Source organism: Carcharodon carcharias, chromosome 5 (genome assembly GCF_017639515.1).
Source record: "Carcharodon carcharias isolate sCarCar2 chromosome 5, sCarCar2.pri, whole genome shotgun sequence".
In the NCBI taxonomy this organism is placed as follows: domain Eukaryota; kingdom Metazoa; phylum Chordata; class Chondrichthyes; order Lamniformes; family Lamnidae; genus Carcharodon; species Carcharodon carcharias.
In genome coordinates this window covers 14,504,735-14,519,962 of record NC_054471.1, presented here as the reverse complement: position 1 = coordinate 14,519,962, position 15,228 = coordinate 14,504,735, and the positions used below count along the sequence as shown (strand labels likewise).

Sequence of the window (15,228 nt, the reverse complement as noted above, 5' to 3'; positions counted from 1 at the left end):
TCCACACCTTGGGGGTAAATTCCCCACTCTGTATTAATCAACATACTGAGGGTACATTTCCCACACTGTAATAATCCACACACTGAGAGTACATTCCCCACTCTGTATTAATCCACACACTGAGGGTACATTCCCCACTCTGTACTAATCAACACACTGAGGGTACATTCCCCTCTCTGTATTAATCCACACACTGAGGGAACATTCCCCACTCTGTATTAATCCACACCTTGGGCGTACATCCCCCACTCAGTATTAATCTACACCCTGAGGGTACATTGAACCCTCAGTATCAATCCACACACCGAGGGAACATTTCCCACTCTGTATTAATCCACACCCTGAGGGTACATTCCCCACTCTGTATTAATCCACACCCTGTGGGTACATTCCCCACTCTGTATCAATCCACAAACTGAGGGTACATTCCCCACTCTGTATTAATCCACACCCAGAGGGTACATTCCCAACTCTGTATTAATCCACACCCTGAGGGTACATTCCCAACTCTGTATTAATCCACACACTGAGGGTACATTCCCCACTCTGTATTAATACATACACTGAGGATAAATTCCCCACTCTGTATTAATCCACAACTTGGGGGCACATTCTCCACTGTGTATTAATCCACGCACTGAGCGTACATTCCCCACTCTGTATTAATCCACACACTGAGGGTACATTCCCCACTCTGTATTAATCCACACACTGAGGGTACATTCCCCACTCTGTATTAATCCATACACTGAGGATACATTCCCGACTCTGTATTAATCCACACACTGAGGGTACATTCCATACTCTGTATTGATCCACACCCTGAGGGTACATTCCCCACTCTGTATTAATCCACACCTTGGGGGTACATTCCCCACTCTGTATTAATCCACAGACTGTGGGTACATTCCCCACTCTGTATTAATCCACACACTGAGGGTAGATTCCCAACTCTGTATAAATCCTCACACTGAGGGTACGTTCTCCACTCTGTATCAATACACACACTGAGGGTATATTCCCCACTCTGTATTAATCCACACACTGAGGGTACATTCCCCACTCTGTATTAATCCACACCCTGGAGGTACATTCCCCACTCTGTATTAATCCACACCCTGAGACTATATTCCTCACTCTGTATCAATCCTCACACTGAGGGTACATTCCCCACTCTGTATTAATCCACACCCTGAGGCTACAATCCCCACTCTGTATCAATCCACACCCTGAGGGTACATTCACCACTCTGTATCAATCCACACACTGAGGGTACATTCCCAACTCTGTATTGATCCGCACCCTGAGGGTGCATTCCCCACTCTGTATTAATCCAAACCCTGAGGGTGCATTCCCCACTCTGTTTTAATCCAGACCCTGAGGGTACATTCCCCACTCTGTATTAATCCACACACTGAGGGTATACTCCCCACTCTGCATTACTCCATATGCTGAGTAAACATTCCCGCCTCTGTATTAATCCACACCTTGGGGGTACATTCCCCACTCTGTATTAATCCACATACTGAGGGTACATTCCCCACTCTGTACTAATCCATACACGGTGGGTAAATTCCCCACTCTGTATTAATCCACACACTGAGGGTACATTCCCTACTCTGTATTAAAGCACGCACTGAGGGGACATTCCCCACTCTGTATAAATCCACACACTGAGGGTACATTCCCCACTCAGTATTAATCCACACCCAGAGGGTACATTCCCCACTCAATATTAATCCACACACTGAGGGTACATTCCCCACTATGTATTAATCCACACAATGAGGGTACATTCCCCACTCTGTATTAATCCACACACAGAGGGTACATTCCCCACTCTGTATTAATCCACACACTGAAAGTACATTACCTACTCTGTAATAACCACGCACTGAGGGGACATTCCCCACTCTGTATTAATCCACACACTGAGGGTACATTCCCCACACTGTATAAATCCACACACTGAGGGTACGTTCTACACTCTGTATTAATCCACACACTGAGGGAATATTCCTCACTCTGTATTAATCCACACACTGAGGGTACATTTCGCACTCTGTATTAATCCACACCCTGAGACTATATTCCTCACTCTGTATCAATCCTCACACTGAGGGTACATTCCCCACTCTGTATTAATCCACACCCTGAGATTATATTCCTCACTCTGTATCAATCCCCACACTGAGGGTACATTCCCCACTCTGTATTAATCCACACACTGAAGGTACATTCCCCACTCTGTATTAATCCACACCCTGAGGGTACATCCACCACGCCGTATTAATCCACACACTGAGGGTACATTCCCCACTCTGTATTAATCCACACACTGAGGGTTCATTCCCCACTGTGTATTAATCCACACACTGAGGTTACATTCCGCACTCTGTATTAATCCACAACCTGAGGGCACATTCCCCACTCTGTATTAATCCACACAATGAGGGTACATTCCCCACTCTGTATGAATCCACACACTGAGGGTACATTGCCAACTCTGTACTAATCCACACCTTGGGGGTACATTACCCACTCTGTATTAATGCACACACTGAGGGTTCATTCCCCACTCTGTATTAATCCACACACTGAGGGTACATTCCCCACTCTGTATTAATCCAAACACCGAGGGCACATTCCCCACTCTGTATTAATCCACACAATGAGGGTACATTCCCCACTCTGTATTAATCCACACACAGAGGGTACGTTCTCCACTCTGTATCAATCCACACACTGAGTGAATCTTCCGCACTCTGCATTAATCAACACCCTGAGAGTACATTCCCCACTCTGAATCAATCCACACACTGAGGGAACAATCCCCACTCTGCATTAATCCACACCTTGGGGGTACATTCCACACTGTGTATTAATCCACACACTGACGGTACATTCAACACTCTGTATTATTCCACACACTGAGGGTACACTCCCCACTCTGTATTAGTCCACACCTTGGGGGTACATTCCCCACTCTGTATTAATCCACACCTTGGGGGTACATTCTACACTCTGTATTAATCCACACACAGAAAGTACATTCCCCACTCCGTATTAATCCACACACTGAGGGTACATTCCACACTCTGTATTAATCCACACCCTGAGGGTACATTCCCCACTCTGTATCATTCCACAAACTGAGCGTACATTCCCCACTCTGTATTAATCCACACCCTGAGGGGACATTCCCAAATCTGTATTAATCCACACCCTGAGGGTACATTCCCCACTCTGTATTAATCCACACACTGAGGGTACATTCCCCACTCTGTATTAATACATACACTGAGGATATATTCCCCATTCTGTATTAATCCACAACTTGTGGGTACATTCCCCACTGTGTATTAATCCACGCACTGAGGTTACGTTCCCCACTCTGTATTAATCCACAACTTGTGGGTACATTCCCCACTGTGTATTACTCCACACACAGAGGGTACATTCCACACTCTATTAATCCACACACTGAGCATACATTCCCCACTCTGTATTAATCCACACACTGAGGGTACATTCCCCACGCTGTATTAATCCAAACACTGAGGGTTCATTCCCCACTCTGTATTAATCCACACACTGAGGGTACATTCCCCACACTGTATTAATCCACACCCTGAGGGTACATTCCCCACTCTGTATTAATCCAAACACCGAGGGTACATTCCCCACTCTGTATTAATCCACACAATGAGGGTACATTCCCCACTCTGTATTAATCCACACCTTGGGGGTACATTCCCCACTCTGTATTAATCCACAGACTGTGGGTACATTCCCCACTCTGTATTAATCCACACAATGAGGGTACATTCCCCACTCTGTATTAATCCACACACTGAGGGTACATTCCCCACTCTGTATAAATCCACACACTGAGGGTACGTTCTCCACTCTGTATCAATACACACACTGAGGGTATATTCCCCACTCTGTATTAATCCACACACTGAGGGTACATTCCCCACTCTGTATTAATCCACACCCTGGAGGTACATTCCCCACTCTGTATTAATCCACACCCTGAGACTATATTCCTCACTCTGTATCAATCCTCACACTGAGGGTACATTCCCCACTCTGTATTAATCCACACCCTGAGGCTACAATCCCCACTCTGTATTAATCCACACACAGAGGGTACGTTCCCCACTCTGTATTAATCCACACACTGAAAGTACATTACCTACTCTGTAATAACCACGCACTGAGGGGACATTCCCCACTCTGTATTAATCCACACACTGAGGGTACATTCCCCACACTGTATAAATCCACACACTGAGGGTACATTCCCCATTCTGTATAAATCCACAAACTGAGGGTACGTTCTCCACTCTGTATCAATACACACATTGAGCGTATATTCCCCACTCTATATTAATCCACACACTGAGGGTACATTCTCCACTCTGTATTAATCCACACCCTGGAGGTACATTCCCCACTCTGTATTAATCCACACACTGAGGGTATATTCCCCACTCTGTATTAATCCACACCCTGAGGGTACATTCCCCACTCTGTATTAATCCACATAGTGAGGGTACATTCCCCACTCTGCATTAATCCACACCGTGAGGGTACATTCCCCACTCTGTACTAATCCACACCTTGAGGGTACATTCTCCACTCTGTATTAATCCACACACTGAGGGTACATTACCCACTCTGTATTAATCAACACACTGAGGGTATTAATTCGCACAATGAGGGTACATTCAGCAGTCTGTACTAATCCATGCACTGAGGGTACATTCCCCACTCTGTACTAATCCATACACGGTGGATACATTCCCCACTCTGTATTAATACACACACTGAGGGTACATTCCCCACTCAGTATTAATCCACACACTGACGGTACATTCCCCACTCAGTATTCATCCACACACTGAGGGTACGTTCTCCACTCTGTCTCCATCCACACACTGAGGGTATATTCCACACTCTGTATTAATCCACACACTGAGGGTACATTCCCCACTCTGTATTAATCCACACTCTGCATTAATACACACCTTGGAGCTACATTCCCCACTCTGTATTAATCCACACACTGAGGGGACATTCCGCACTCTGTATTAATCCACACACTGAGTTTACATTGCCCACTCTGTATTAATCCACACCCTGAGACGATATTCCTCACTCTGTATCAATCCTCACACTGAGGGTACATTCCCCACTGTATTAATCCACACTTTGGGGGTACATTCCCCACTCTGTATTAATCCACACCTTGGGGGTACATTCCCCACTCTGTATTAATCCACACACTGAAAGTACATTCCCCACTCTGTATTAATCCACACACTGAAAGTACATTCCCCACTCCGTATTAATCCACACACTGTGGGTTCATTCCCCACTCTGTATTAATCCACACACTGAGGGTACAATCTCCACTCTGTATTAATCCACATCCTGAGACTATATTCCTCACTCTGTACCAATCCTCACGCTGAGGGTACATTCCCCACTCTGTATTAATCCACACCCTGAGGCTACATTCCCCACTCTGTATTAATCCACACCCTGAGGGTATATTCACCACTCTGTATTAATCCACACCCTGAGGGTACATTCCCCACTCTGTATTAATCCTCGCCCTGAGGGTACATTCCCCACTCTGTATTAATCCATATGCTGAAGATACATTCCCCACTCTGTATTAATCCACACCCTGAGGGTACATTCCCCACTCTGCATTAATCCAAACCGTGAGGGTTCATTCCCCACTCTGTATTAATCCACACACTGAGGGTACATTCCCCACTCTGTATTAATCCACACACTGAGGGTACATTCCCCACTCTGTATTAATCCACACTTTGGGGGTACATTCCCCACTCTGTATTAATCCACACCTTGGGGGTACATTCCCCACTCTGTATTAATCCACACACTGAGGGTACATTCCCCACTCTGTATTAATCCACACACTAAGGGTACATTCCCCACTCTGTATTAACCCACACACTGAGGGTACAATCCCCACTCTGTATTAGTCCACACGTTGGGGGCACATTCCCCACTCTGTATTAATCCACACTTTGGGGGTACGTTCCCCACTCTGTATTAATCCACACCTTGGGGGTACATTCCCCACTCTGTATTAATCCACACACTGAAAGTACATTCCCCACTCCGTATTAATCCACACACTGTGGGTTCATTCCCCACTCTGTATTAATCCATATGCTGAAGATACATTCCCCACTCTGTATTAATCCACACCCTGAGGGTACATTCCCCACTCTGCATTAATCCAAACCGTGAGGGTTCATTCCCCACTCTGTATTAATCCACACACTGAGGGTACATTCCCCACTCTGTATTAATCCACACACTGAGGGTACATTCCCCACTCTGTATTAATCCACACTTTGGGGGTACATTCCCCACTCTGTATTAATCCACACCTTGGGGGTACATTCCCCACTCTGTATTAATCCACACACTGAGGGTACATTCCCCACTCTGTATTAATCCACACACTAAGGGTACATTCCCCACTCTGTATTAACCCACACACTGAGGGTACAATCCCCACTCTGTATTAGTCCACACGTTGGGGGCACATTCCCCACTCTGTATTAATCCACACTTTGGGGGTACGTTCCCCACTCTGTATTAATCCACACCTTGGGGGTACATTCCCCACTCTGTATTAATCAACACACTGAAAGTACATTCCCCACTCCGTATTAATCCACACACTGTGGGTTCATTCCCCACTCTGTATTAATCCACACACTGAGGGTACAATCTCCACTCTGTATTAATCCACATCCTGAGACTATATTCCTCACTCTGTACCAATCCTCACGCTGAGGGTACATTCCCCACTCTGTATTAATCCACACCCTGAGGCTACATTCCCCACTCTGTATTAATCCACCCCCTGAGGGTATATTCACCACTCTGTATTAATCCACACCCTGAGGGTACATTCCCCACTCTGTATTAATCCACACCCTGAGGGTACATTCCCCACTCTGCATTAATCCAAACCGTGAGGGTTCATTCCCCACTCTGTATTAATCCACACCCTGAGGGCACATTCCCCACTCTATATTAATCCACACCCTGGAGGTACATTCCCCACTCTGTATTAATCCACATCCTGAGACTATATTCCTAACTCTGTATTAATCCACATCCTGAGATTATATTCCTCACTCTGTACCAATCCTCACACTGAGGGTACATTCCCCACTCTGTATTAATCCACAACTGGGGGGTACATTCCCCACTGTGTATTAATCCACGCACTGAGGTTACATTCACCACTCTGTATTAATCCACACACTGAGGGTACGTTCCCCACTCTGTATTAATGAACAAACTGAGGGAACATTCCCCACTCTGTATTAATCCATACACTGAGGATACATTCTCGACTCAGCATTAATCAACAACTTGGGGGTACATTCCCCACTGTGTATTACTCCACACACTGAGGGTACATTCCCCACTCTGTATTAATCCACACACTGAGGATACATTCCCCACTCTGTATTAATCCACCCACTGAGGGTACATTCCCCACTCTGTATTAATCCAAACACTGAGGGTTCATTCCCCACTCTGTATTAATCCACACACTGAGGGTACATTCCCCACTCTGCATTAATCCAAACACCAAGGGTACATTCCCCACTCTGTATTAATCCAAACACCGAGGGTACATTACCCACTCTGTATTAATCCACACAATGAGGCTACATTCCCCACTCTGTATTAATCCACACACTGAGGGTACATTCCCCACTCTGTATTAATCCACACATTGGAGGTACATTCCCCACTCTGTATTAATCCACACCCTGAGACTATATTCCTCACTCTGTATCAATCCTCACACTGAGGGTACATTCCCCACTCTGTATTAATCCACACCCTGAGGCTACAATCCCCACTCTGTATTAATCCACACACTGAGGGTACATTCACCACTCTGTATCAATCCACACACTGAGGGTACATTCCCAACTCTGTATTGATCCACACCCTGAGGGTGCATTCCCCACTCTGTATTAATCCAAACCCTGAGGGTGCATTCCCCACTCTGTTTTAATCCAGACCCTGAGGGTACATTCCCCACTCTGTATTAATCCACACACTGAGGGTATATTCCCCACTCTGCATTAATCCATATGCTGAGTATACATTCCCCCCTCTGTATTAATCCACACCTTGGGGGTACATTCCCCACTCTGTATTAATCCACATACTGAGGGTACATTCCCCACTCTGTATTAATGCACAGCCTGAGGGTACATTCCCCACTCTGTATTAATCCACACCCTGAGGGTACATTCCCCACTCTGTATTAATCCACACCCAGAGGGTACATTCCCCAATCTGTATTAATCCACACCCTGAGGGTACATTCCCCACTCTGTATTAATCCACACACGGAGGGTACAGTCCACACTCTGTATTAATCCATAAACTGAAGGTGCATGCCCCACTGTGAATTAATGCACACATTGGGGGTACATTCCCCACTCTGTATTAATCCATATGCTGCGGATACATTCCCCACTCTGTATTAATCCACACCCAGAGCGGACATTACCCACTCTGTATTAATCCACACACTGAGGGTACATTCCCCACTCAGTATTCATCCACACACTGAGGATATATTCCCCACTCTGAATTAATCCAGACACTGAGGGTACATTCCCCACTCTGTACTAATCCACACCTTGGAGGTACATTCCCCACTCTGTACTAATCCACACTTTGGAGGTACATTCCCCACTCTGTATTAATCCACGCACTGAGGGGACATTCCGCACTCTGTATTAATCCACACACTGAGTGTACGTTCCCCACTCTGTATTAATCCACACCCTGAGACTATATTCCTCACTCTGTATCAATCCTCACACTGAGGGTACATTCCCCACTCTGTATTAATCCACACCCTGAGGGTACATTCCCCACTCTGTATTATTCCACATCTTGGGGGTACATTCCCCACTCTGTATTAATCCACACACTGAAAGTACATTCCCCACTCTGTATTAATCCACACACTGAGGGTACAATCCCCACTCTGTATTAGTCCACACTTTGGGTGTACATTCCCCACTCTGTATTAATCCCTGCTTTGGGGGTACATTCCCTACTCTGTATTAATCCACACCTTGGGGGTACGTTCCCCACTCTGTATTAATCCACACCTTGGGGGTACATTCCCCACTCTGTATTAATCCACACACTGAAAGTACATTCCCCACTCCGTATTAATCCACACACTGAGGGTTCATTCCCCACTCTGTATTAATCCCCACACTGAGGGTACATTCCCCACTCTGTATTAGTCCACACACTGAGGGTACATTCCCCACTCTGTATTAATCCACACACTGAGGGTACATTCCCCACTCTGTATTAATCCCCACACTGAGGGTACATTCCCCACTCTGTATAAATCCACACACTGAAGGTACATTCCCCACTCTGTATTAATCCACACACTGAGGGTACATTCCCCACTCTGTTTAAATCCACACACTGAGGGTACGTTCTCCACTCCGTATTAATCCACACAGTGAGGGTACGTTCTCCAATCTGTATTAATCCATATGCTGATGATACATTCCCCACTCTGTATTAATCCACACCTTGGGGGTACATTCCCCACTCTGTATTAATCCACACCTTGGGGGTACATTCCCCACTCTGTATTAATCAACACCTTGGGGGTACATTCCCTACTCTGTATTAATCCACACACTGAGTGTAAATTCCGCACTCTGTATTAATCCACACCCTGAGGGTACATTCCCCACTCTGTATTAATTCATATGCTGAGGGTACATTCCCCACTCTGTATTAATCCACACACTGAGGGTACATTCCCCACTCTGTTTTAATCCACACACTGAGGGTACAATCCCCACTCTGTATTAGTCCACACTTTGGGGGTACATTCCCCACTCTATATTAATCCACATACTGAGGGTACACTCCCCACTCTGTATTAGTCCACACCTTGGGGGTACATTCCCCATTCTGTATTAATCCACACCTTGGGGGTACATTCCCCACTCTGTATTAATCCGCACGCTGAAAATACATTCCCCACTCCGTATTAATCCACACACTGAGGGTTCATTCCCCACTCTGTATTGATCCACACACTGAGGGTACATTGCCCACTCTGTTTTAATCCACACACTGTGGGCACATTCCCCACTCTGTATTAATCTACACACTGAGGGTACATTCCCCGCTCTGTATTAATCCACACACTGTGGGTACTCTCCCCACTCTGTACTAATCCGCACACTGAGGGCACATTCCCCACTCTGAGGGTATAATCCCCACTCTGCCGTTCCCACATTCTACGGCCTAAATGTGACTCTGGACTCATAGCAATGCGGTTGACTCTTAAATGCCCTTTGAAATAGCCCACCAAGCCGCATAGTTGCATCAGTCTGCTAAGAAGTCAATAATAAAGATTGAAAATGGACGGACCACCCGGCATCAACCTTGGCATCGGAAATGACAACAGTAAACTCATCCATGTCGACCCTGCAATGTCCTCTTCACTAAATCTGGGGGCTTGTGCCAAAATTGGGAGAGCTGTCTCACAGACTAGTCAAACCGTAGCCTGGCATAGTCATCCTCATGGAATCATACCTTACAGATAATGTCCCAGGCACTACCATCACCGTCCGTGGATATGTTGAGTCCCACCGGCAGGACAGGCCCAGCAGAGGAGGAAGCATCATGGTATACAGTCGGGAGGGAGTTGTCCTGGAGGTCCTCAACATCGGCTCCGGGTCCCATGAAGTCTCATGGCATCAGGTCAAACATGGGCAAGGAAACCTCCTGCTAAATACCACTTACCATCCCTGCCTCCCCCCCATTCCCGCCGAGCGGCATGTTGAACACCACTTCGAGGAAGCACTGAGGGTGGCAAGGACACAGAATGTACTCTGGGTGGGGGACTTCAATGTCCATCACCAAGGCTGGCTCGGTAGAACCACCACTGACCTAGCTGGTCGAGTCCTAAATGACATAGCTGCTGAACTGGGTCTGCGGCAGGAGGTGAGGGATCCAGCAAGAGGGATAAACATACTTGACCTCATCCTCACCAATCTGCCTGTCACAGAAGCATCTGTCTAGGACAGTATCGATAGGAGTGACCACAGCCCAGTCATTGTAGACACAAAGTCCCGTCTTCATATTGAGGACACCCTCCATCATGTTGTGTGGCACTACCATGCTAAATGGTATAGACTCCAAACAGATCTAGCAACTCAAGACTGGGCAACCATGAGGTGCTGTGGGCCATCAGCAGCAGCAGCAGAATTGTATTCAACCATAATTTGTAACCTCATGGCCTGGCATATCCCCCACTCTATCATTACACTAAGCCAGGGATCAACCCTGGTTCAATGAACAGTGCAGGAGGCCATGCTAGAAGCAGCACCATGCACACCAAAAAATGGGATGCCAACCTGGTGAAGCTATAACACAGGACTACTTGCCTGCCAAATAGCATAAGCAGCAAGTGAAAAACAGAGCTAAGCAATTCCACAACCAACAGATCAGATCTAAGCTCTGCAGTCCTGCTACACCCAGTTGTGAATGGTGGTGGACAATTAAACAACTCACTGGAGAAGGAGGCTCTACAAATATCCCCATCCTCCATGTCGGAGGAGCCTAGCACATCAGCGCAAAAGATAAGGCTGAAGCATTTGCAACAATTTTCAACCAGAAGTGCCAAATGGATGATCCATCTCGGCCTCCTCCAGAGGCCCCCGGCATTTCAGAGGCCAGCCTTCAGCCAATTTGATTCACTCCACGTGACGGCAGCGGTTCAAGAACAAAGGTCATCACCACCTTCTCAAGGACAATTAGGGAATTAGAGGTCCCTTGAAGGAATTTTTAAAAATCAAGAAATGGCTGAAGGCGCTGGATACTGCAAAGGCTATAGGCCCTGACAATATTCCGGCAATAGTACTGAAGACTTTGCTCCAGAACTTGCTGTGTCCCTAGCCAAGCTGTTCCAGTACAGCTACAACACTGGCATCTACCCAGCTTTGTGGAAAATTGCCCAGTTATGTCCTGTACACAAAAAGCAGGACAAATCTAACCTAGCTGACTACTGCCCCTTCAGTCTACTCCCGATCATTAGTAAAGTGATGGAAAGGGTCATCAACAGTGCTATCAAGTGGCACTTGTTAGCAATAACCTGGCCTCTGATGCTCAGTTTGTGTTCCGTCAAGTTCACTCAGCTTCTGACCTTATTATGGCCTTGGTTCAAACATGGACAAAAGAGCTGAACTCCAGAGGTGAGCTGAGAGTGACTGCCCTTGATATCAAGGCAGCTTTTGACCGAGTGTGGCATCAAGGAGCCCTAGCAAACTGGAGTCAATGGGAGTCAGGGGCAAAACTCTCTGCTGGTGGGATTCATACCTAGCGCAAAGGAAGATGGTTGTGGATGTTGGAGGTCAATCATCTCAGTTCCAGGACATCACTGCAGGAATGTCCCCAATCATCATCAATGACCTACCTTCCATCATAAGTCGGGATGTTCGCTACTGACTGCACAATGTTCAACACCATACGCGATTCCTCAGGTACTGCCTCCACCAGCTTTTACCCTCCCACTGCCACCCACCAACTTCCCTCCATCACCTTCGACTCACCTCGGTGTCACCTTCAGTCACTCCTCGGTTACCCTTGAGTTTCCCCATCACCCTGGACTACCTACACCACATGGACTGCAGTGGTTCAAGAAGACAGCTCACCACCACCTTCTCAAGGGCAACTAGGGAAACTAGGGATGGGCAATAAATGCTGGCCCAGCTAGTGAAGCCTACATCCTATGAATGAATTTTTAAAAAATCACTGTGAATTTGGGCATGACTTGCCTCCCTGCTAAGCCCACCCCAGCCACCTTTCCTATGCCACCCCTGATCCTCCCCACTTCCCCTGTCACCATATTTGTCCCCCTCAATGACCCCCGCCAGATGAGAACTATACCCATCACACCCAAACCATGACCCTCCCACCGGACCACATCCCACAGTCCCTTTTCACTGTCACTATCCCCTCATATCTTCAGTATCCCCAATTCTCCCCTCAGGATCCGAATGTCGACTCAACTGACCCCTCAATCCGAAGCACTCTGGTCCCACCCCACCTCCCCTTGCCCCACCATGCATTCCTTCCCCACTCACTTCTCCTTCATCCCCTCCTTCCACACTCATTCCACCCAAACTGCCCCTTTTGTTCTCCTCTGGACCCCTCCTTGTTCTCATCCAGACCCTCCCCCCTTGTTCTCCTCTACCTCCACATCTTCTCCTCTGCCACCCTTCTCCTCCTCTTGACCCCCCCCCCCACTCCTTCTTCTCCTCTGGGCACCCCACCCACTTAGTGTCTTGCAGCCACTGTCAAGCCCACCTACATGTCTTCCACGTGAACCATACCTATGGCCAGCTCCAGTGGTGCAGCCAGCTTCGACTCCAGGTAAATTCTCCCTCGCCAGGTGCACGCCACAAATGTCCAGTCAGGTTACTGAATGGCATAAATTCCCACTGGTGGGGCGAGGATTTGACAGGGGCGCACGATTCCGGTCTTTGGGGTTTTAATGAGCATGCCTGAGATGGGAAGTGGGTTCTCTCCGAGCTTCAGCAAGAGGCCTGACCCGCCATGAATGTCGAGAGGGAACAATCCTGACCTGGTTTCCCACACTGAGGATAAATTCCCTACTTTGTAATAATCCGATTCCTGCCATTCTAAGCTGTGAATCGTAGATACTACGTTTAACAAAACATTACACATCCTATTGTCGCAAAGGTACTTACCGAATGAAGCGCATTAATTGACGCCTATAGAGTGATGTATCATGTATGCTTTGTCCAGTACGATTCTTGTGTTCCACTTGGGAGACCCAGTATGAGAGCCACCAGTCAGACAAATTACGGGAAGCTGTGAAAATAGGAAATCTGAGACATTGCACCTTTAAATATCTTAAGACGAATAGGATTTTTGCAATCGAACCACATGACATTCATCGGACTATTTATATCCTCAAAAATCTCCGATTTGTCAAACATGACTTCTTTTTCATAAATCCATATTGACTTTGCTTAATCATATTATGATTTTTAATAAGGGGAGGCAGTGTCATAGCAGTAATGTCACTGGACTAGTAAACCAGAGGCTTGGGCTAATGCTCTGGGGACACAGGTTCAAATCCCACCCACCATGGCAGTTGGTGCAATTTAAATTCAATTAATTAATTCATCTTGAATTAACAGCTGGTGTCAGCAATGGTGATGATGAAATTATTGTCAATTGTTGTAAAAACCCATCTGGTTCACTAATGTCCTTTAGGGAAGGAAATTTGCCATCCTTAGCTGGTCTGGCCTACATGTAACTCCAGACCAAATATGGTTGACTTTTAAATGCCCTCTGAAATGGCCCAGCAAGCCACTCAGATGTATCAAACCGCAACGAAGTCAAAAAGGAATGAAACCAGATGGACAACCCGGCATCAACATGGGCACCAGAAACGACAACAGCAAATCCAGCCCTGTCGACCCTGCAAAATCTACTTATTAACATCTAAGGGCTAATGCCAAATTTGGGAGAGCTTTATCACAGACAAGTCAAGCAACAGCCTGACACAGTCATCCTCACAGACTCACACCTTACAGATAATGTCTCAGACTCCACCATCACCATCTCTGGGTATGTCCTGTCCCACCGGCAGGTCAGGCCTAGCAGAGGTGGCGACACAGTGGTATACAGTTGGGAGGGAGTTACCCTGGGAATCCTTAACATCAGCTCTGGACCCCCTTATGTCTCATGGCATCAGGTCAAAAATGGGCAAGGAAACCTCCTGATTACCACAGACTGCTCCCCCCGCTCAGCTGATGAATCAGTGCTCCTCCGTGTTGAACACCACTTGTAGGAAGCACTGAGGGTGGCAAGGGCACAGAATGCACTCTGGGTGGAGGACTTCAATGTCCATCACCAAGAGTGGCTCAGTTGCACCACTAATGAATGAGCTGGCAGAATCCTAAAGAACGTAGCTGCTAGACTTGGTCTGTGGAAGGCGCTGAGGGAATCAACAAGAGGGAAAATCCTGCATAACTTAGTCCTTACCAATCTACCAGTCACAGATGCATCGGCCCATGACAATATTGGCCGGAGTGACGCTGCACAGTC

At 46.9% G+C, this 15,228-nt stretch overlaps 1 protein-coding gene across 2 annotated transcripts in view; it reads right to left on the bottom strand.

The window, feature by feature from the left end:
* Window positions 1-15,228, bottom strand: part of abcc10 (ATP-binding cassette, sub-family C (CFTR/MRP), member 10) — a 310,704-nt gene that overhangs the window by 91,153 nt on the left and 204,323 nt on the right. For both annotated transcript variants that reach the window (XM_041187839.1, XM_041187840.1), the window contains one exon: window positions 13,860-13,983. In XM_041187839.1, coding sequence (XP_041043773.1) covers window positions 13,860-13,983 — 124 coding nt within the window. The remainder of the gene's footprint in view (window positions 1-13,859; window positions 13,984-15,228) is intronic.